General features: G+C 37.5%; 2 protein-coding genes across 2 annotated transcripts; both read left to right on the top strand.

The window, feature by feature from the left end:
- Nucleotides 2,231–6,638, top strand: LOC109229056 (7-deoxyloganetic acid glucosyltransferase-like). Its single transcript, XM_019394363.1, has 2 exons — nt 2,231–2,859; nt 5,551–6,638. Exons 1-2 carry the CDS (start codon nt 2,235–2,237, stop codon nt 6,480–6,482), a joined length of 1,557 nt encoding a protein of 518 aa, XP_019249908.1. The 5' UTR covers nt 2,231–2,234; the 3' UTR covers nt 6,483–6,638.
- Nucleotides 16,609–18,601, top strand: LOC109229055 (7-deoxyloganetic acid glucosyltransferase-like). Its single transcript, XM_019394361.1, has 2 exons — nt 16,609–17,150; nt 17,518–18,601. Exons 1-2 carry the CDS (start codon nt 16,661–16,663, stop codon nt 18,447–18,449), a joined length of 1,422 nt encoding a protein of 473 aa, XP_019249906.1. The 5' UTR covers nt 16,609–16,660; the 3' UTR covers nt 18,450–18,601.

Here is a 23,312-nt window from a genome sequence, read left to right as displayed (position 1 = left end):
TCTTTGACCCATAGCAGTTGTGAACATCCGCCCATGCTGTTTCCTGGAAGTCATACAAACTTTCTTTTAATTTTTGGAAAGCATCGGAACTTCTTGGATTCAAACCTTTAGTAAATACTTTAGCTGCCCATTCGTCTTGTACGGCCGGGAGCAACATCTTTTCTTTCTAGAATGTGATCACGAGCTCCCGTAGCAGTTCAGACTCTCCTTGTGCGATCCTAAATATGTCGGCCTTTTGGGCCTGTACCTTTCTGGCCCCGGCATAGGTTTTGATAAAAGAATCCGCGAGCATCTCGAAGGAATCTATTGAGTGTTTGGGTAAGAGCGAATACCATGTCAAGTCTTCCTTCGTGAGGGTCTCCCCGAATTTCTTTAGTAAAACTGACTCAATCTCGTGCGGAACTAGATCGTTCCCCTTCACCGCCATTGTATAGGTGGTGATGTGCTCCTGAGGATCCGAAGTCCCATCATATTTCGGCACGTCTGGCATCTCTAACTGCTTTGGGATCAACTCTGTTGTCGCGCTTGGTTTGAACGCCAACTGGGTGTATTTCTTTAAGTCCGGTCCTTTCAACACTGGTGGTACGCCTGAAATTTGATCCATTCGGGCGTTTATTTACCTCATAAACGGCATGAGTTCAGTTTTAAAAGGATCATTCTCATTGTTGTTACCGAATCCGCTACCGTGTCGCCCGGCCCTGTCAAAGCCAACTTAGCCCCTCGGGGTAATATTGTCGACCCTGTATGTTGTTTGGCCTGGGGGGAGCGCCGAGAGGAACTGGACCTCGTCCATTCGCGGGGAAGCACCCGACAATGCCTGCCTCAACTCCGTCATGACTTGATCTTATCGAGAGAGGTGGCCCATAATGACTTTTTGTTGCTCCCTCACGATCCTGACCATTTTAGCGATGTGCTCTTCTTCGGCATCATCAGGAATTGCCTCTCGAACATGTCGTGGATATTGCCCGCCATGAACTGGCATGGCCTCATCGCCCTTGTTGCGGGTATTATTGATGGAATCTTTGTGCTGGGACTGATTTCCTTAGGCCTCAACGTTGTGTGCGATATTGACATCGTTATCTGCCATTTTTTATGACTTTTGCTAAAAACAAAGAATCAAACAACTTAGTAATATATTCAAGGATAAACTCAATTACACAACTGTCTTAGCCCCACGGTGGGCACCAAACTATTTACCTGTAAAACAGTATAGTTGAATTTATACGTGGCTTATAGACAAGTGAATCAACTTGAACCCAAAATAATAAATAAACTAAACAAGAATGTAAGACTTAGCGTTGAAATCGAGATAAGGCAACATAAATCCTGGTTCCGAGAGCAGAGCTTCCGGAGGCAGTTGTAACAATATTAATAAGCAAGAAGATATAATATTATTGAACTTTGAACAACGTATAGTATGAGCTTATCAAAAAATTCCTCCCCTACATGGCTGTTGAACTCATTATTTATAGTTGCACCTAGAAAACAAGGTCGTAGGATCAAGCCCCTCTTAAATGTCAATTATGGGGCCATTGAAGAATGTGTAACAGTAGGCTATGAATGACATATTCTCTACGAAAGACTAATTACTTCAAGCCATAAAATATTTTCCATTAAATGTTACCGGGTGACAGACATTTAATTTGTCTATATAAGTAATATTCCCTTTTGGGAACAAACAAGATTGTTGTCCGCAGACTTGATTGCTCATTGTCTCGTTCTCCATCTACCTTCGGCTCCACGTGTCGCTTTATTATGCGAGTATTTAATACAAACATATTTTACCCTACACAATAATAAATATTTATCATGTATATACTTGGTTTGATGTAAATATTGGGCGCGAGTAATTAAGCTTTTAGCAAAAATAATTTAGGAATTATCATGCAGTGAATAAATAAAATGGAGAACATTATTAGCAAGAGTTTCTCTTATTCATCTTCACATCTACTCAAGGGGGATGCTTGCTAATAATTTAATAAATATCTTTTCACTTTATATTTTTTTTATTTTCATATTGTTTATATGTAAATTCTTATTTTATATTCCCACATAAAATATAAATTAAATTTTCACATAACATAGTGCGAGCACTATTTGATACCGTTACCAAATGTTGCATGTTACGCCAAAATTATTTTTTTTATACGACCAATTAAACAATGCATCGCTTATGCGCATATTATTTTTTATTCCTCCAACAAAAAATTGTACACCTACAGCGGTATTATTTTATGTTGAGATTATTTTTGACAACTTCTCCAACCAAACTTCATCGAAACCACCAAATCGATTGGACAAGAAAGTTCCTTTCTACTACTAATAATCAATCAGGATTTTGTAGTGGCCAAGAAAGAATGGCACTTCCTCACGTGCTCATTTTCCCCTTACCGATTCAAGGCCCTGTGAACTGCATGCTAAAACTAGCTGAGCTCTTCTGCCTTCACCAAGAAATTCATGTCACTTTTCTCAACTCTGAACATATCCAGCAACGCCTGCTGAAATGCACGGATGTTCAAATTCGCTTCAAGAAATACCCGAACTTCAAATTTATGACAATTCCGGATGGACTACCAGAAGATAATCCAAGAACTGGAGATCAAGTAAGGAATCTGGTGAAAGGTGTTGAAGATGTGAGCAGCCCACTGTTGACAGAGATGGTAACTTCTGGTTTACTGAGTCCAAATTCTGAGAAGCCAGTTACTTGTCTTTTGGTTGATGGAATTTTTTCCTTTGCTGTTGATATTGCCAAAGAGGTTGGGATCCCACTTCTTTATTTTGACACTATAAGTCCTTGTGCTCTTTGGACTTACTTGTGTGTTCCAAAACTCATTGAAGCTGGGGAAATTCCTTTCAAAGGTCAGTGATTAAGCTTTCTTGGGTTTCATTTACAGATTGATGCAGTAATATCATATATATATATATATATATATATATATATATATATATATATATATATATATATATATATCAGTTCAGTTTATGTGAACCTATTTCTTTTTGGTCCGTTTCAAAAAGAATGATCCTTTTTAAATTTGGAAACAATTTAGTTTAAACTTCCTATTTAACCTTTAATGAGAAACTTTTATAATCATACCAATATTGTCTTTTTAACTTGTTTAGGACAACAAATTTCAAAAGTTTTAATTTTTCTTAAATTTCGTGGCAAGTCAAACAGATTCACGTAAATTGAAACAGAGGAAGTAATATATAGGAAAATACAATTTCAAAAACGTTTTGACTTGTTCTTTGTCAAAGACCCTTGAATTTTAATTGCTTACTGCTTTTTCCACTATATATTTGAATTGTCCAAATTTAATTAGTGTTATAGAGATTTATCGAAGACTCTTTTCATGTCCGAGGTCTCCGATTGTCCAAAAGCTAAATTCTGCTCCAGCACCACTTTGTCTTTTTAATTTTATTATCTATGTAAAAGAATCAACATAAGGAATTTCACGGTTATATTGTTTAATCAAAAAATAGAATTTTAATCAAAATTAGAGTTTAGAAGAACTTGGGTTACTGATAATCAAAGGGATGAATAAAAGAAAATAATTATGAGTAGCAATATAATAACCAAGAAAAACAAGTGATACCAATGTATATTTCAATAGTTTTTCTTTTTTCTACAATTGTTTGTTCCTTCCCCTTTTATAGATATTTTGGGGATACGAGCCTTACCTTTGTCATAATAAGGCTATTATGGGCAATTAATGACTTTAAATATTACGTTATGCAATCATATACATTAAATACATATTCTCTAACGTTTCCAATATTTAATACTCATTAAATGTTGTATCTAGGCTCTTTTTTGCTGTCAGATTCATTCCTTTGATTCTTCACGATCTTTGAGCTTTAAATGTCTTGAATAGGTACGAGCGTTGAATTACTTCTTAACTGATGTCCCGTGCCTCCTCATCTCTTTTTGCTCGTATTTGTTGTAACCCCTATCTCGTGACTAATTATGATACTTTGACCATTTTGATCAATCCATGTGTCTTGACACGCCACCTTTATAAATATGAATAAAATTTCCCCAATACATATATAGATTGTGATATATAAACAATTTAATTGCATATTCGACATAATTACAGGATCGTGGAAATTAATGATTTTAACAAAATATTATATAATATTCTTTAATTTAGAAAATGTACCTGAATCTGTAGAGTTTCATAAATTATCTTCAGTGAAACTAGTTCTAGTTATATAAAATTGCTTTCTTTCTTTTCCACTGCGTTTTTATTCTCACGTTACTTTATAAAAATAACTGTGAATTGCAGTTGAGAGAGGACGGAGTGATTTTATTTTATGCTTCACACAACTCACACTAATTGTATGAGGCCTCTTTTTATCTTACATATTTGTGGACCATATCTTACACATCTAAGTTCATAAAATTCTGGGACCCACACAATTGTGAGACAAAAAAGAGGCCTCACACAATTAGTATCAGTTGTGTGAGGTACAGAATAAAAATTTTCGAGAGGACCAGATTCTTAGGGCACTTTGTATTACACATAATATATACTAAGCTACTCTTTTCTGGATGCATAATAATGAAGACTTAATAAGCATCTCCGTCCGTTTCAATTTATGTGAACCTATTTCCTTTTTCATTCTTTCCAAAAAGGATGACCTATTTCTAAATTTAGAAATAATTTAGCTTAAAATTACAATTCTACCCTTGATGAGAAGCTTTTATAACCACATAAATACTCTGGACTCCTTTTTGACTTGTTTATGACCACAAATTCTAAAAGTCTTTATCATTTTTTCCTAAACTCCGTACCCAGTCAAATAAATTCACATAAATTGAAACGAAGAGAGTATTCTAGACTTAGGGGACCACATAAGCACGACACATGTCACACCAAGTGTACTACCTCTCTATGGATGATCGACAAGTGCCAACAATGCATGTGTCAAGGTGACAAGATAGCATACTAGACAAGTGTCAGACATGTGTGACGTATTTGTTTTCTTTTTAATATGTTAAAAGAAAATTAAATCTTTTTAAATTTGAAAATAATGGAACTTGAACTCTTCATTTTACTTTATATTTTATAGTTCACTTTGTATCAAGAGTTCAATTGAACCCGCTTCGTTAATATTTTTGTATACCATATCTGCTTTAATTTGGTTTATGTGATTTTGTTTTCTTTTTAATATGTTAAAAGAAAATTAAATCTTCCTAAATTTAAAAATAATACAACTTAAACTCTTCAATTTACTTTATAGCCACACAAATATTTTGAAATATTTAATACGGGAAGTTTTAATAAAGTCTAATAACCATACAAAATTGATGGGCTAAGCCTTCTTAAAGATGCTCTTAACATGATATTATATTATTTACTTTGGGTTAAATCCGCATGATTTTTTTCTAAATGTCTCATAGCATTAAAAGCATTCTTACACTTTATATGTACCTTTCTAATATTTTCAACTACCAATGCGATACTGTGTTGGCTAACCCAATATCATAATATATTTAAAAATGATAATGATAATTTAGTTTGTATATATTTCTGCTTGGTACAGGAAATGACTTGGATGCTTTAGTAAATAATGTGCCTGGAATGGAAGGTGTGATCAGGCGCCGAGACCTGCCCAGTTTCTGCCGTGCACCTGACCTTAATAACCCCACTATCCAACGTATTATCAAGGAGGGGAAACATATTGTCCAAGCCCAAGGTCTAATATTCAACACATTTGAGGGCCTTGAAGGGCCCATTCTCTCACAATTCCGAACTCTGTGTCCAAAAATCTACTCCGTTGGGCCTCTCCACATTCACCTGAAGAAAAGTCTATCTTCGAAATGTAGTGTGCCAAAGACATCAACATCCAACAGTATCTGGAAAGAGGATATGAGTTGTATGGATTGGCTCGACGAGCAGCCGAACAAATCGGTTCTATTTGTCAGCATTGGAAGTGTTGCAGCCATGAGTAAGGCCCAATTGTTGGAAATTTGGTATGGTTTGGTGAACAGTAAGACTCGGTTCTTGTGGGTTCAAAGGCCTGGTTCAGTGATTGGGCTTGAAGAGAACAACGACATTCCCATTGAATTGTCTAAAAGTACAAAGGAAAGGGGTTGTATTGTTAGTTGGGCTCCACAAGAAGAAGTTTTGGCTCACCCATCAATTGGTGGATTTTTAACCCATTGTGGATGGAACTCGACTTTGGAAAGTATAGTAGAGGGAGTGCCTATGATTTGTTGGCCTTACTTTGTTGATCAACAAGTGAATAGTAGATACGTTGGGGAGGTGTGGAAGCTTGGGTTAGACATGAAAGATGTATGTGATAGAGCCATAGTTGAGAAGATGGTGAGAGAAATGATGGAAGTGAGGAAAATTGAATTTTTGGAAAGGGGAAGGGAGATGAGAAACTTGGCAATAGAAAGTGTTAATGAAGGGGGCTCTTCATACAAAGATTTGGATCGTTTGGTTGAGGATATTAGGCTGATGAGGATATAACCCTCTTATGGATCTAGAATTCTTTGGGCTCTTCATGGTGCTCGGCCACTCTTCTTTCATTTGGTGCATAAATAGTGTTGAATATGACTTGAATTCTCTTTGTTTAAAATTACAAACTCTTAAAATGGATAATTTGATGGCTTTCGTTTAATCTTATTTTGTGCATATCAGACCGATTTGTCATTCTTAAGGTAGTCCGTAGCCGGTCCAATAATCTATTCTTTAATCAGTCACAGTACTCAAACACCCATCGCATAAACCAGAGGCGGATCAAGAATTTGAATCCTATGGGTTTAACTTTGAGGTTTTAGTATTGAACCCATTATATTCTTAAAGTTATGGGTTTATATTTATTATTTTTGCAATTTTAGTAAATTTTTATATATAAATTTTTACTCCGCGTCGAAAGTTATAGGTTCAATTGAACCCACCGGTAGAACACTGCATCCGCCTCTCGCATAAATAGGGACAAGATAGTAAAATTTTTTTTCCCAGACATGAGTGTTGCATCGTCTATATTCTCAGTGCAAGTGTTATTGGCAAAACGTGGAATATGAAACTATTTCACAATATTATTATACACGGATAAAATAGGAAAGTGCCTGATTTTGTCATTTAATCGAAGACCAAGGCATCAAGTCGGGGGTCAGTCTCGTAATGGATCAGGTCATAGTACGAAGATAAAGTATCAAACTCAAGAACCGAGGCGCTCGTCGAGATCGAGGCAGTGGCTGTCGAGACCATATATGGCAGACCTCGAACGAAGCGCAATAACGGAAGGCGAGAATCCGTAACCGGTCGAAGATCACGGCGGAAATCCCGTAAAAGATCAGATCAAGGGCGGTTATTTAGGCTAATCATGAGATTTACTTCTGTAAATTAGAATTATACCATAACAAAGATTCCTCTACTATATAAAAAGGAGTCTCCATCATTTGTAGATATGATATTCACACAGATCAAAGCAATAAAATATTCTCTCTTTAGTTTACGCTCTCTTGTTTTTCAGCTCGTTGCATTTTAACTGTTCTTACATAACTGGCTCAAGGGTATCCGATCGCGAGGGCTCTGTCCAAACGCTGGTTTGCTTTATATTATTGTCAATTTGCATCTCTTATCTTTACGTTTATCAATTGGTATTAGGTGAAATCACGTATCCTTAAAACCACATTATAAGTTTAATTGTTATCCAATTTTTAGGGTAAACAGTTTGGCGCCCACCATGGAGCTAAGGATAATAATGATTACCTAGTATTAATCCTCATAACACACACTGCTTTTACACTTGTTCTCGTAAGTGTCTTTGATTTCAGGAATCAACATGTCAAACTCTCAAGCAGTGCCTACTCACACAGACACTGGCCTCGGTCTTCATGGCGAAAATGCGCACATAGTCGCTCCGGGAAACGGAGTACCTCCAACCAATCCCGATGGACCACAGGCCGTAGATCCAGTCGATGTTGATTCTCGTGTTGCGATGCATGGAAATTTAGGCGCCGACCCTGAAAATAACATCCGCAGAGATGCTTGGGCAGCCGATCAGAAAACACAGTGTGGTGAAGAAGGATGGATTAGCCTTCGAATAATATTGAAATGTTGCAGACTCAGTAAGCTGCGATAGCGCAGCTCCAAAATGAGAATCGAGCACCAAGCAGAATCGAACTCGATGCATCACAGGAAGTTATTCACAGGGTCGAGCCTATACCGAAAAAATCAAACTATAACGGATCGAGAACTGACCCCGCCATCATGAAATGCTCGAGGAGCTCACTAAACGGGTTGAATCAGGAGAAAAGAAAATTGAGGCTAACGATAAAAAGGTAGAAACATACAACTCAAGGGTTGATCAAATACCGTGGGCACCCCCGATTCTAAAGGGTTTGGATTCGAAGAAGTTCGTACAGAAACCTTTCCCATTAAGTGCAACTCCGAAGCCCATTCCGAAGAAATTCCGCATGCCAGAAATTCCCAAGTACAATGGAACCATTGATCCTAATGAGCATGTCACTTCTTATACATGCGTAATAAAAGGAAATGACTTAGAAGATGATGAAATTGAATCTATTTTGTTGATTTTTTTTTGGAGAAACTCTATCGAAGGGGGCAATGATATGGTACCACAATTTGCCGCCCAATTCCATCGATTCCTTTGCCATGCTTGCTGATTCGTTCGTAAAGGCACACGCCGGGGCAATAAAGGTCGCGACTAGGAAATCGGACCTTTTCAAAGTGAGACAAAAGGACAATGAAATACTAAGGAAATCCGTATCTCGGTTCTAGATAGAACGCATGGAACTACCCCCCGTCACCGATGATTGGGATGTCCAAGCCTTCACTCAAGGGTTGAATGAGCGGAGTTCGATAGCATCACAACAACTTAAATAGAATTTGATTGAATATCCAGCTGTGACCTGGACCAATGTGCATAATCAATACCAGTCAAAGATCAGAGTCGAGGACGATCAGTTAAGAGCTCCTTCCGGTTCCGTTTATCCAAATAGATCCGAGGCAAGATTCAAAGAGACATCGACAGAGAGCCCCAATCAAACAGAGATCGGTACCAACAATACGGCGTAGATCGTAGAAACAGTGGACCGGAACGTAACCCCGTTCGAAATGATCAAGGTCAAAACTCTCGAGGGCTCATGAGTAAGAGTGATTTCGATAAACATGTGGAGCCTAATGAAGTGCCACGTTTATCAGAGTACAACATCAGCGTCGATGCATCGGGTATTGTATCAGCTATTGGACGAATCAAGGATACTAGGTGGCCCAGACCCCTACAGACCGATCCAGCTTAAAGGAACCCTAATCAAATATGCCAATACCATGGAACCCATGGTCACAGAACCGAAGACTGTAGGCGGTTAAGGGAGGAGGTGGCTCGTTTATTCAATGAGGGTCACCTTCGAGAGTTCCTAAGTGATCGAGCTAAAAATCATTTCAGAGACCCGGTACCCGCACTTAGAAAAATTAGCACTTGCTCTAATAAGCGCCTCCAGGAAAATAAAACCGTATTTTCAATGTCACCCAATTTATGTTGTAACCACTTACCCCCTTCGCAACATTTTGCACAAGCCCAAACTCTCGGGCCGACTGGCCAAATGGGCCGTCAAAATTAGTGGGTATGATATCGAGTATCAACCCCGAACGGCCATCAATCTTACCAAACTTCGTGGCCGACTTCACGCCTGCCCTCGTACCCAAGGTCGAAAAGGAACTTTTGCTAAAAACGGGTACGTGTTCGGGGGTGTGGACCCTTTTCACATATTCGTTTTTGAGCCACCCACATGCAATATAATTAGACAATAACCCCTAAGTTGACTAACAATGAGGCCGAGTATGAGGCCATGATTGCAGGCCTCGAGCTGGCTAAAAGTTTGGGAGCAGAGGTCATCGAGGCCAAGTGTGATTCCCTACTCGTGGTTAACCAAGTCAACAAGACCTTCGAGGTGCGAGAAGATCGAATGCAGAGGTACTTGGACAAACTGCAGGTAGCCCTACATCGGTTTAAAGAATGGACCCTACAGCATGTACCTCGAGAGCAGAAAGTGAGGCCGATGCCCTTGCAAATTTGGGGTCATCAGTCGAAGACGACGAAATTAGCTCGGGGACTGTCGTACAACTTTCAAAGTTGGTAGTAGAAGAAGTCCATGCCGAAATAAACTCCAAAAGCCTAACTTGGGATTGGAGGAACAAATATATCAAGTATTTAAAGAATGGGAAGCTTCCGTCGGACCGTAAGGAATTGAGGACTCTGTGAACGAAAGCTGCACGATTCACATTGGCCGAAGATGGAACATTGTACAGAAGGATGTTCGATGGATCGTGGGCAATATGTTTGGGTCCATGAGACACCGACTACGTCCTACAAGAAATTCACGAGGGTACTTGCGGGAACCATTCCGATGCCGAATCACTGGTTCACAAAGTCATCATATCAGGGTACTATTGGGATAGTATGGAAAAAGATACTAAGGGGTTCGTTCGAAAATGCGACAAATGCCAAAGACATGCACCAATGATCCACCAGCCCGGGGAGCAACTTCATTCAGTCCTATCCCATTGTCCATTCATGAAATGGGGAATGGATATCGTCGGCCCTCTGCCATCGGCCCCAAGTAAAGCTAAGTTCATTTTATTTGTGACTGACTATTTCTCTATGTGGGTTGAAGCACAGGCTTTCGAGAAAGTCAGAGAAAAAGAAGTTATAGACTTCATCTGGGATCAAATCATATGCCGATTCGAGATACCTGCCGAGATAGTATGCGATAATGGAAAACAATTTATCGGCAGCAAAATAACGAAGTTCCTCGAGGATCACAAAATAAAAAGGATATTATCGACACCGTATCATCCTAGTGGGAACGGACAGACCAAATCAACAAACAAGACCATCATTCAGAATCTAAAGAAAAGATTGAACGACGCTAAGGGAAAATGGAGAGAATTTTTGCCTGAAGTCCTTTGGGCGTATCGAACAACGTCAAAATCTAGTACGGGGGAAACACCGTTCTCCTTAGTATATGGTGCCGAAGCCCTTATCCCGGTCGAGGTCGGGGAACCCAGCGTCAGGTTTTGATACACAGCGGAAGAATCAAATCACAAGGCTATGAACACAAGCCTCGAATTGCCAGATGAAAAACGGGAAGCCTCCCTCGTCAGAATGGCAGCACAGAAGCAGTGAATCGAAAGATATTACAATCGGAGAGCCAATCTTCAACACTTCAAAATTGGGGACTTAGTTCTGAGAAAAGTCACCATTAACACTTAAGAACCCTTTCACGTAAGTGGTGATGTCCTCTTCGGAGTTGGAATCACCACCTCTTTGCCTTCCCAATGGCAATCTTTCTTTACCTGCTTAAGGTCGCCCTCAGTTATCGAGCATATATATCTCGACATTGGCTCACATCGGCCAGGGACCGACGAGGGTTTCTCAACCTTAAAATCATAAGTAAGATCGCACACCCCGGGAACGCACTCCTCGATGCGTGGTTCCATCGGCATCTTGTCGCCGGCCGGCCACGATGAAGAAGCTTTCTCCTTTTGAGGAACGGTTTTTGATGTTTTTGCCATATTTATATGGATTCAGGGAAAGAAAATGATAAGATTTATAGTTTTGTAAAACGGTTGGCAACGAGACCTAGAACCTGTGCAAGGACAGAGAAGCCTGATAAGATGTGAAGAACTTTGAAGATTTGCATAAAGATTTGAAAAACTCAGAAGGATTTTGAAGATTAGTACAAGAAAGATTCAAAGTATAGTTTAAAAAAGTGAGAAGAAGACCTATATAAGGATTCACGGCGACTGTTCAAAGGTACTAGTGGCCGACCATCAACTAATGCTCATTAATGATCTTGGGAACCGTACCGACGCGACGCCTCGGTCGCTTCTCTCGCTTACGTCACAAGGGTAACGACATAACTGGTCGAGGTGTAAAATCGAAGGCTCAGTTCGCTTCTTTTCATTACACTCCAAGAAACGAGGGGACGATCCGTATACAGATAAAATAGGAACTTGCCCAATTTTGCCATTTAATCGAAGATCAGGGCATCACGTCGAGGGTCAGTCCCGTAATGGGTCAGGTCATAGCACGAAGATAAAGTATCAAACTCGAGAATCGAGGCGCTCGTCGAGATCGAGGCTAGTAGCTGTCGAGACCATATATGGCACACCTCGAATGAAGCACAATAACAGAAAGGCGAGATATCCGTAACCGGTCGAAGACCATGGCGGAAATCCCGGAACATATTAGATCAAGGGCGGTTGTTTAGGCTAATCATGAGATTTACTTCTGTAAATTAGAATTATACCATAATTACAATTCCTATACTATATAAAGAGGAGTCCCCATCATTGTAGATATGATATTCACACAGATCAAAGCAATAAAATATTCTCTCTTTAGTTTACGCTCTCTTGTTTATTAGCTCGTTGCATTTTAACTGTTCTTACATAACTGGCTCGAGGGTATCCGATCTCGAGGGCTCTGTCCAAACGCTGGTTTTCTTTGTATTATTGTCAATTTGCATCTCTTATCTTTACATTTATCAATTGGTATTAGGTGAAATCACGTATCCTTAAAACCACATTATAAATTTAATTGTTATCTAATTTTTAGGGTAAACAATTTATTCAATTATTATCACGAGGGTCATTACCACGACTCTTGTAAAAAATCCAATAATGTAAAAGAGAGTGGGAAATTTTGAAAAATACTGAATGGTAAATAAGTCCGATTTTTCGTAGTTGAAAGTTGTTCAAATGATCTCTCTAAGTGGAAGTAAGTTATATTTCAAGAGACTATAGCTGTTGAAGGAAGTGGATCTGCGACAAGTATTAGAAAAATATATTTGTTAGAGAGAATTCCCAGATTATTGAAGAAAATGCATATGGTGTTGCCGATAAAAAACGGTAACGTTTACACCAAACAAATAGATTCATAAGTGACCATGACATGTGTTTGTACGGGGTCCGAAGTGATAATTCATCTCAAGTTCTCAAACTACGATAGGATTACATGGTTACTGTCACGGGAGCGTTTTTGGTCAGTCCAAAGTCACACCCGTGCGGCAGTCAAGTTGCCCACTTGACTCAGTCTTTCCCAACACTTAGCCAAATTTCAGCAAGTTTGGCCCTAATCAAATTTTTAGGCAGCAAATCAGAAAATCAGAAAGAACACAAGCCAATATGGGAAAATTCCCAACACTTGTATTAATTCCGAAAATATACAAAGGAACCCTCACTTTGCTATGAACACAAGTCATTTACTGCACACTTTTGACAAAGAACACAAGTCGTTCTTAGCCAACACTAAGACCAGTCCAAGCCTAGCCTTAGTCCCTTTTGAAACACTTTGAAACCCTCACGTTTCACTTTTGTTTCCCACTTAGAATTTCACACAAAATTTCCCTCCTGCATCTGACTAAGTCCAAAGGCCCTATTTATAGAACATAGGCAGCCTTTAGAACTTGACAGCACATTGACACTTGTTGTCTACAGCTTTTGCCACTTGTCGGGCCAAGGCTAAATCAGATCCTAACTTGTGTTGACATCCCCAACTACTTAGGCCATGATATGCACGAAATTATAATGGATACAAGCATAAATCAGTCATGGGGACAAGAGGTTATGACAAGGTAACCGCCAAACTGCTTTGGCATGTGCACTGCATGTGTTATCTTGACTTGGCCAGCTGAATCACGCCCAAGGGTGGCATTGCGCCCAGCCTTGGCTCATCTTGACATTGCTCCGCGCCAATGCCTTGCCCGCAATCCGCCGCCCATGATTTTGCCGCACACGCCCGACGCCGCTGCCGCCCGCACATTACCTTGACCGAGTTTCTTCCTTGCCCATGTCAACCTTTGTTTCCCTCGTGCCATTGCTTGTATTTTCCTTCACATAGACTTGCCTTAGTTATTGAAAGCCTTTGCCATCATTCCGCACATCCGCATTTTAGCTTAGCCCACATTTGTCGCAGCCACAACCCAAAGTGCCCGTGCCACTGATTTTGGCGTGCATGCCATGCCATGCCGCCCCAACACTGCCCACACTGCCTTGTCAAGCCTTTGCCAAGCGTGTCTTGCCTGCCCCAAGACCTTGGCCAATACTTGCCCACAACAGCCCTCATGACAATGTCTTGTCCGTCGCTCGCACGATCATTTTACCTGCACCTAGGCCATTGACAAGGCCATCACGCCCCAATCCTTGCCACAGCCGTGCCACGCCCGATGACAAAGAGTCAGGTCCTAACAGTTACCATATCAGCGGGGCTTCTCTAGTGAAATATTTTTTTGATGGACATGCAAAAAAAATTATACTCTTGTGCAGACACAGGGAACAACACTTCTGTGAGGACGTATGTGTGACTTATAATGCTCATCACTAAAGTGTGCCCTTTTTTTTGGGTTCAAAGGGATTTTATTTCATTAACTAAGTAGCACAACAAGAATTGTTTACCCCAAAATTGGATAACAAATAAATTTGTATGTGATTTTAAGGATATGTGGTATGATCCATCACGAACAATTAAGAATATCAAATAAATGAGTTAAAATTGAAATAAACGTTCAAACCAGTTGAAGTATTGTGACCAAGCCTAAATTTAGACTGACTAGTAACCTTGTCCTCGGTTGGACACTCGATTAAAGCCCGGTCGTGAATGAAGGACAGAACAAATGAGCAAAGCTTTTACAATAACTAAAAGACGGAAAATACACTTGTATTGCTTTGATTTGCATATTATAATGTGTGTTACAAAAGAAAAACTTTCCCTTTATATAGTAGGGGATAGGGGTGTACAAATCGAACGGGATAACCGCACCAAACCGAAAAGTCAAACCAAACCAAGTAAAAAATCCGACTAGATTTGGTTTGGTATTGAGTAAAAAAATCCGAACCAAACCGGCATATAAATATATAATTTTTATATGTACTTTTAAGATTTTATATACAATTTTCTTTAAAAAAATATCTAGAAATATTTGGAATTATCTTGCTGGATATAATATTTAATAGTATATGAAGTGCTCCATATTTATTAACCTTAAATAATGGGTTGTATGATCACTTTCTCATCAAGTGTTATTGAAATGCGTCAATTTCTTTGTTCTTCCATATTCATATCATATGTTAAGATCTATTAAATTGTTATATCTTTTTCGAATGTGACGTGATTGTTATTATTTAGGTATCATATTAATTTTTATGTTTAATTACTAAATTCGGTTAACCTTGAAAGTGTACATGAATGAAACATTATTGTCAGAAGACTTAAAAAATGACTATTATGTGTTACTAAGAAAATTCCCTCATAAGAATATTTTAATAGATAAAATATTTGTCAATTTTTTATATTTTACTAAACATATATTTACTTATCAAAAATTTAACAAAGGAAGATTGAAATAATATTAAAGTAACAAAAAATACGAAAAATCCGACAAAATCGATCCAATCCAAATCGATATAGTTGGTTTGGTTTGGTTTTGATAAAAACCGAACCAAAACGGTCCATGTACACCCCTAGTAGGGGAGTTTTAACCTTAGTAAAGTCTAAAAAGGTAAAAATCTTCAATTTCCGGTAATTACTGGTCCATAATCGACATTGAGCGAGATCCGCGCCGTGATATCTGGTTGAGTGCGAGTATCACGGCCCTTTATCCGTCAAGCGTAACCGTTCACTGTGTCTCCCGAGGTCTTAGAACTCATTCTTGGCCCGGGGCGCGTCGCTTTACCATACCCCATGACGGTCACATCGTTCATCCTTCCTAGATCTCGACAAAAGGTCTCGTGCATCTGTGCTCTCCCTTCGTTTTCTCATCGGAAAATCGGGGCAGGCATTACCCCCGATTTTACCCGTACAGAGATAGTCCACTCATTTTTCGGAGAGTAGGTTTACCGAAACGATGTGAAGCGATAGATGAACCCCGGTTTCTTCATTCGTACGTTACAATCGAGATGACGGGTCAACCAAACGTCCCATCAGTTGCGTCGTTCTGACTTCGGACACGTGTCAGTCGTCGGTTGACTGTCCTCGAATGCGAAATGACGCGCATTGATTATTGTTCCTCTATAAAAGCTCCGATCCTATTTCCTTCTTTCACTTTCTGATTCCAGAACTTACCCTCGAATTCTCTAATTGCTTTCAACTCCTCCAAATCATCATACATTGCTCCTTAAACCTTCATATCTTCATCTTCAATCCTCATACGTTCTCTTTGGATCTTCAACCCAGACATTCACACCCAAATCTTTATATTTTTCCTTCAAATTTTCATATTTTCCAGATTACGATGGTAAAAACTTCCAAGTCAGTGCCTCAGCAAACTGATCCTTCATCTTCCAATCCTGCTCCTTCATCTTCCAATCCGGCTATAGATGCCGTGGTGGCCGTTCCCGAGGTTGCTCAGGAGCCCCCTTTGAAGAGCTTCGTACCCGGGGGATGCTCTATCGGGAATGATTTCCACGTCGAGAAGGCCTCTAATCAACATGAAATGATTTCGATACTATAATTCGGTATTTACCGTAGTATGCACGGTCCTATTTTGGCCTATGTGTGATCGATGAACTTTCAGGGCCATATAAATCCTTGAAATGACTAGCTTAGCCTTTGTGGACCATAAAAACAAAAGTTGCCAGTACTTCACTAGCTTACTCTGTGGAAATTAGAATATCTTATGTTGTCAATGGATCCATCTGCTTTTGTACCCCATGTAGCCATCTTCCCTTTCCCTGCACAGGGCCATGTCAACTCCATGCTTAAAGTTGCCCAGCTTCTTTCACTTTCCAATTTTCACGTCTCCTTTCTTGTTACAGTTGACACCCATGACCGCCTGCTTAACCACACGGATGTTCTGTCCCGATTTGGTAGCGAATTCCATTTACAAGCACTTCCCGGTGGGATTTCTTTAGATGAGATGAATACTCGTGATGGTGTAGGAAAGTTATACGATTCGGTAAACACAATTGCGAAACCATTTTTAAGAGAGTTTCTAGCGGAGTCACCTGTGACATGTGTCATTGCCGACGGAATCTTAAGCATGGTGGCTGATGTAGCCGAGGAAATCAACTTACCTATCATCTATTTCCGCACCATCAGTGCCTGTGCCTTCTGGTCCTACTTTTCAATCCCTGAGCTACTTCAAGCTGGCGAACTTCCCCTCAAAGGTAAATTGGAAAGGGAAAAACATGATTGTTACTTTAATTACAGCTACCGACAGTTTAGTGGAACTAATAAGTGGTGGTTTTCTGGTTGAGATTTCAAAAAAAAAAAAAAAAAAAAAAAAAAAAAGTAATATTTGAAGTTGAAGTTAAAAAAAGGGGCGTGAATTCAATTCTCACAGTCTCCCTTCTTATTTTTCTTCCCCGTCACTCATATGTAATAAAAAGGAAAGTAAAATTTACTACTGTTAATCTGCACTTGTTATAGATTTTTAGATGTAGTTGACATTCAAATGAATTGATGGTCTATTTAACAGTCAATTTCAGTTTAAAGAGGTTCAATATTTGTTAATAGAGGTTCAATTATTTACAGGAAACGGAATGGACATCACATTGACAAAGGTAAAAGGCATGGAAGATTTTCTGAGAGGTCGAGATCTGCCAAGTTTTTGCAGGGTGAGTGACTTAACTAGCGCGGATTTCAGGCTATTATCGACTGAGACGCGACAAACCCCTCGAGCTCGGGGACTCATACTCAACACATTTGAAGACCTTGAAGGCCCCATACTTTCTCAAATTCGCACAGTTTGTCCAAATGTTTACACAATTGGACCAGTTCATGCCCATCTAAAGGCTAGACTTGCAACAAAATGTACCTCTTCAAATAGTTTGTGGCAAGAAGATGAAAGTTGCATCAATTGGCTCGACACGCAGCCACCAAAATCTGTTTTATATGTTAGTTTCGGAAGCATTGCGGGGGTGACAAAGGAGGAGCTGTTAGAGTTTTGGTACGGTCTAGTGAATAGTGATCAAAACTTCTTATGGGTAATGAGGGCAGACCTGATAATTGGACAAGAGGGAAAACATGAGATTCCTGTGGAACTAGAGCAGGGTACTAAGGCAAGGGGCTATATGGCTGATTGGGTTCCACAAGAAAAAGTCTTGGCCCATAGGGCTATTGGGGGTTTCTTGACTCACTCTGGTTGGAATTCCACACTGGAGAGTATAGTTGAAGGAGTACCAATGATTTGCTGGCCAAGATTTGCTGATCAGCAAGTGAATAGTCGATTCATTGGTGAGGTTTGGAAGATGGGATTGGACATAAAAGATACATGTGACAGAGACATTATTGGAAAATCAATTAGAAATCTGATGGAGAAGAGAAGAGGTGAATTCTTGCAAAGAACAGAGCAGATGGCAAGTATGGCGAGAAGAACTGTCAATGAAGGCGGGTCGTCGTACATTAATTTGGACCGTCTTATACAGGACATAAGATTGATGTGTCTGCCACTGAAACAGACCTGATTCAGCTGAATCTTGATTTTGTAAGTGGTTGTTAGCTGGTATTAAATTGTTGTCTAGAGATAGCAGATTTATTCTGCCCCTTCTGAATAACTCGAGCAACAAATGTAGCTTCACTTTTAGAACTGCAGTCATTTATAAGTAGCTATTCAATATATAAAGATCAAAATGATAACATGAAAACAACAACAAGTACAATTGATTTTAAGTTCACAAAATTGCAACTTCCCTGCGATTCAATTTATTTAGTTGAACAGCCTCTTGTTTAAAGTTTTAAGCACAATTTCAAGAAAAGTAATGCAGCGAAGGCCTCAGCGAGCTGCAGCATCAGATATTGTAGGTGATAGGATATAGTAGATATGCCCCAGATACAATCTCATATTTGATGATTTGATCATATTTTTGTGAATGTTATTTAACATAAAATATATGACATTTGATATTATTTTATCATAGTTATTAATAATTGGTTAATTAATATAATAAGGTCCTTGATTAAATTTTGACACTTGTCATCGTGATGGAGATCATGATAATGAGAGCAAAAGTCTCTTACTATTTAATCTAAATTTGTTTTGATCGTAAGATTATTAATTTGGACATTAGTAATCCGATTATATCAATATCTATGTGATCGTCTTTATGAGATAAAGATTAGTTGAACTCATTAACTAAATCACATATATTGATGGTGCATATAGATATATGATCATTGAACCGACTCATTAGATAATTCCTAATGATTAGAATTATCCTAAACTGTCAATAGGATATTATCTTGAAGATGTGATCTATAGTTTCCTTTGACCTTTGATTGTGATAGTAATTGATAAGTTATTTATTGTGTTTTGATACTAGATACTTATGGACCTAGGGCGATAGTTGCAAGGATATTGGGCATGATTAAATGCATGTAGAATTATTGATTGATCAAGATGGAATCTGTCAACTCTTGATAATAAGTTTAAGCTCCATGTTGTCATGAATTATAAACGACCAAATTAAGACATTGGCCAGGACAATTGAATGAAAGAAGAAAAGAGTTTCTTATGTCATTCAATTGTCGATTATATTTAGCTGGTCGCCTATTTTGATTTGACAGTTAAACGATATCCTAGGATAACTCAGAGCTATAAGGACAGAAGGAATTACTCCATTATTCTTCGACTAATTCTTGAGCGTAAATTGTATACTTCATATTATCCGGTCGTAAAGGAGTGCTGCTAGACGCCATCCTTGATTAGTATATTGATATGATTAATTTACTACCAGCTTAGTATTGAACATATGGGGTCACACACAAACGAATGTTCTCATCTTTGCTAAAGGATTAAGTATTTTATTATTTAATAATTAAATTATAAAATTTAATTAGTCAAATAAATAAATAAAATTTTAGTCCAAATAAATTATTATTATTATTATATTATTTGTTAGCACAACTGATATAATTAATATTGTGAATAAATAAGTAGAATATTAATGAAGATTAATTTGATCAATCCAATTGAGAATTGGATTGATGTAAAAGTTGATTTCAAACCCATAAGAATGAGATTGGCAGTTCTAATATAAAATATTAGCTAGTACCTAAAGTCCAATTTGGAATTGGACACTACCAGCATTCACGTGAAAGTGCACAAGGACGCTTCCCATTCAGATGGGATTCTAATTTTCCATAAAAATTCGAGTAAGGTTTAATTTTTGGAATAAATATTTGAAAGAATTACAAGAAAATACACATGACTTCACACCATAATAAGAAATGGCCCATATTTTTAAGTTTTACCCTACCTAGCCCATATTGTACATATTTTGAAAACACTAACTCTTGCAAATTTAAAATTTGTGTTCTTACAACCATTGCTTCTAAAAGCTATGGAGTTAAATCTTTGTTCTCACAATCATTGCTTTCACTCTCTCTTCTTCTCACATCTTCTACATATGAGTCAAGTTGACATTCGCCATAACTGCTTCTTTCTCTATATCATCTGGTTGCAATGTAAAAAAATCGAAGAGTACGTAAAAGTCCACCATTGAAGGTCATTCAAAGCTTTTCTTTCAAAAATAGAATTTTTTTAGTTTGTTAGTTATTTGGATTGGGTGTTGTTCCAATTCATTGAAAATATCAAAAGGTGTTCAAAGTTTAAATTTGAAGTGATTTGGAGTAGATTTAAGCAAGATTTGAGTTAAATTTCAGAAAAGACGCAAGGAAGAAGACGACGTCAGTTTTTTGTATAATTATGTATAATCGTGTATAATAGTGTATATGAGTGTATAAACACAACTTATACACTATTATACACTTTTATACACCTTTATACAAGCGTCTGTAGACGAACTTCTTCCACGATTTTCAGTTGTAATTCTTGTTCAAAACCAGTCCAAATCTCCATTAAATGACTTCAAATTTTATATACAACCTCCTTATACAATTTCTAACAAGTCTAAATAATACCCACTCCAAATTTCTCACAAAATCAAATTCAAAATTTAAACCCACATATTTAAGCTTGTAAAATTCTAATTTTCACCATCCAAATGGATTTGGTTTGTTGAACTAATATTTGAGTCACAGTTACTGATTCGAAAATTAACTTAAAAGCTTGAGCAATCTTTTTTAAAAATTAAATAGTAATTTTGAGAACCTATTGGAGTTGGATGTTGAATCTTAGCTTATATTTTTTGGCTAGTTGGTTGTAAATTGAAATATGGGCTATAAAATTGAAAAGTAGGAAGCTCAGTTGTTCTTATGTGAAATTTTCCCTAAATATTTACCCCAAGTAAATAATTACCTCAATCAAACAGGAAAAAGAGTTACAAGTAAGGCTATATAAAGGGTGATGGAGAAAATTTGTCGTAGCAAATCTTGGAAAAGAAATTACTTTGTGAAAATAAGAGCGCAATATAAAGCCAAGAGAGAAAATATTGTTGAGAAGAAATTGTTCTATTGTTCTTTTTATTTTGAGTTGAAGTTTTTGGGAAAAACTTCATCACAAATTTTCATTCAATTGTTCGCGGGTTTCATTGATCAAAGAGTTGATAGCAAGGTTTGGTCTCGGTGTGGATACGCATACAGTCTTCTCACTTTCGAATTTTTTTGAAACGAGACCGTCTTCACCAGGTACGTCTTAGATCCAACTTTTGACATGTAAATAAACTTTAAACACAAAAAGACCTACCTAAGATTGTTATTGTCTTTCGCTGCTTATGAACACCAATACGCAATCCTTCAGTGGCATCAAAGCCGTGGTTTCTTGTGTCTAAAATTTATTTAGGAAATATTTTAAGATTATATTTGAAGAGTTCAAACCATAATATCTGTGTCTTGTACAATAGTCAAAATGTGTGAATGCATATGGATTGATATTATTTTATTGTGTATAAAATATGCATTCATATAAGTTAAACTACTGAGATATACTTCGTAATTTGAATTTGAAATTTTGTATTAGATACGATAGTAATCTATAATACATTATTGTATTCTACTATAATTTCAATTCTTATTAGCTCATGAGATGTTAATAAATAATAATATTCTGGCATGAATTTTTTTTATGTGATATATTTGATATATAAAATAAACATGTTAGAAGAATGTTGAATTTCGTTTTTATGTCACGTGCTTATTTGTTGCATAATTTTGAATTATTTATTCCATGTGATGTAAATTAATTTAGGACTAAGCATGTAGACAACCCGAACTAAATTTATGTGCTATAAAAGATTTGACCATCATGTTATTAAAAAGTATTTTAATAACAATTACTTCTTACTAAAATTTTTAGTTCTTAAATAATAAAACATAAGATATTCTATTGTAAAACTATCCATCAAAATAAATAATTTTTATTTATTTCTTATTTATAAGGAGCGGCCTGACAACCAGGAGACTTATAGTTTGAGAATATGCTAAATTATTTATTGCATTAGATGCATGGATTGAAAGAATTATTCAATTTTATACTAGATGCCTGGACAACCTGGGAGTATAAAATTTTATAAGTTTTTTGCTATCTTGATGGTTGAACTCAATTATACTAATAGGATCGACCTGACTACGAGGGGACTATTTGACATAGAGTTATTTAAGCAAATTGTATGGGGATACAATTGGTAAGAGTAACTACCTTTGAAATATATGAGAGAAACGACTTTACTTCCAAGGGGCTCATACATATTGTTAAAGGATTCCTTTACTCCATTAATAGAAATAAAAATTTCTTAAACTATACCGAAGGTAAATAGTGTAAAATAATTAGTAAAATTATCATTTAGATAAAAGTCAATGTCTTTATGATATATGTAAATATGTTCTTATATTACTGCCTTTTCTTTACAATATTTTAGATTTCGCAATATGTCTGTTATATCACTATGTGAAATACTTTAGACAAACATGTTCGTAGGGCCAAACTTTGATGACTGGTATACAAATTTGAGAATTGTTCTCATGCATGAAAAGCTCATTGATGTGATCGATAAGCCTACAAAGATAGTCCCTGTAGAGGATGATATTGAAGGCACCAAGGTTTATCACAAATAACTGGAAGAATGTCGTGCTATTAAACGTATCATTCTCGCTTCTATGAGTTCTGAACTCCAGAGGAAACATCAGAATATGGATCCAACTACAATCATTGAACTTCTTAAGAAGATGGCTGATACACAGTTGAACATTAAAAACTCTCCAATTGGACCACATGTCAATCGTTTGATTGATCTTATTGAAGAACTTGAGAAGTTGGGGTGCAAGCTTGGCAAAGAGCTTTCTGAAGATGTGATCTTGCAGTCACTATCTGATGTTAAATATATTAACTGTAAGAAGAAAGAGCATTGGAAGAGAAACTGCAAGGAGTATCT

Source organism: Nicotiana attenuata, chromosome 7 (assembly GCF_001879085.1).
Source record: "Nicotiana attenuata strain UT chromosome 7, NIATTr2, whole genome shotgun sequence".
Lineage (NCBI taxonomy): Eukaryota > Viridiplantae > Streptophyta > Magnoliopsida > Solanales > Solanaceae > Nicotiana > Nicotiana attenuata.
The sequence above is the reverse complement of the archived record's forward strand: the minus strand, read 5'-3'. Positions and strand labels throughout refer to the sequence as shown.

Bases quoted from the DNA above. Each gene is read 5' to 3' on its own strand.
- LOC109229056 (XM_019394363.1), top strand. From the start codon at position 2,235: ATGTTGAGATTATTTTTGACAACTTCTCCAACCAAACTTCATCGAAAC. The intron at 2,860-5,550 runs GTCAGTGATTAA...TGCTTGGTACAG, and splicing joins TGGGGAAATTCCTTTCAAAG to GAAATGACTTGGATGCTTTA.
- LOC109229055 (XM_019394361.1), top strand. From the start codon at position 16,661: ATGTTGTCAATGGATCCATCTGCTTTTGTACCCCATGTAGCCATCTTC. The intron at 17,151-17,517 runs GTAAATTGGAAA...AATTATTTACAG, and splicing joins TGGCGAACTTCCCCTCAAAG to GAAACGGAATGGACATCACA.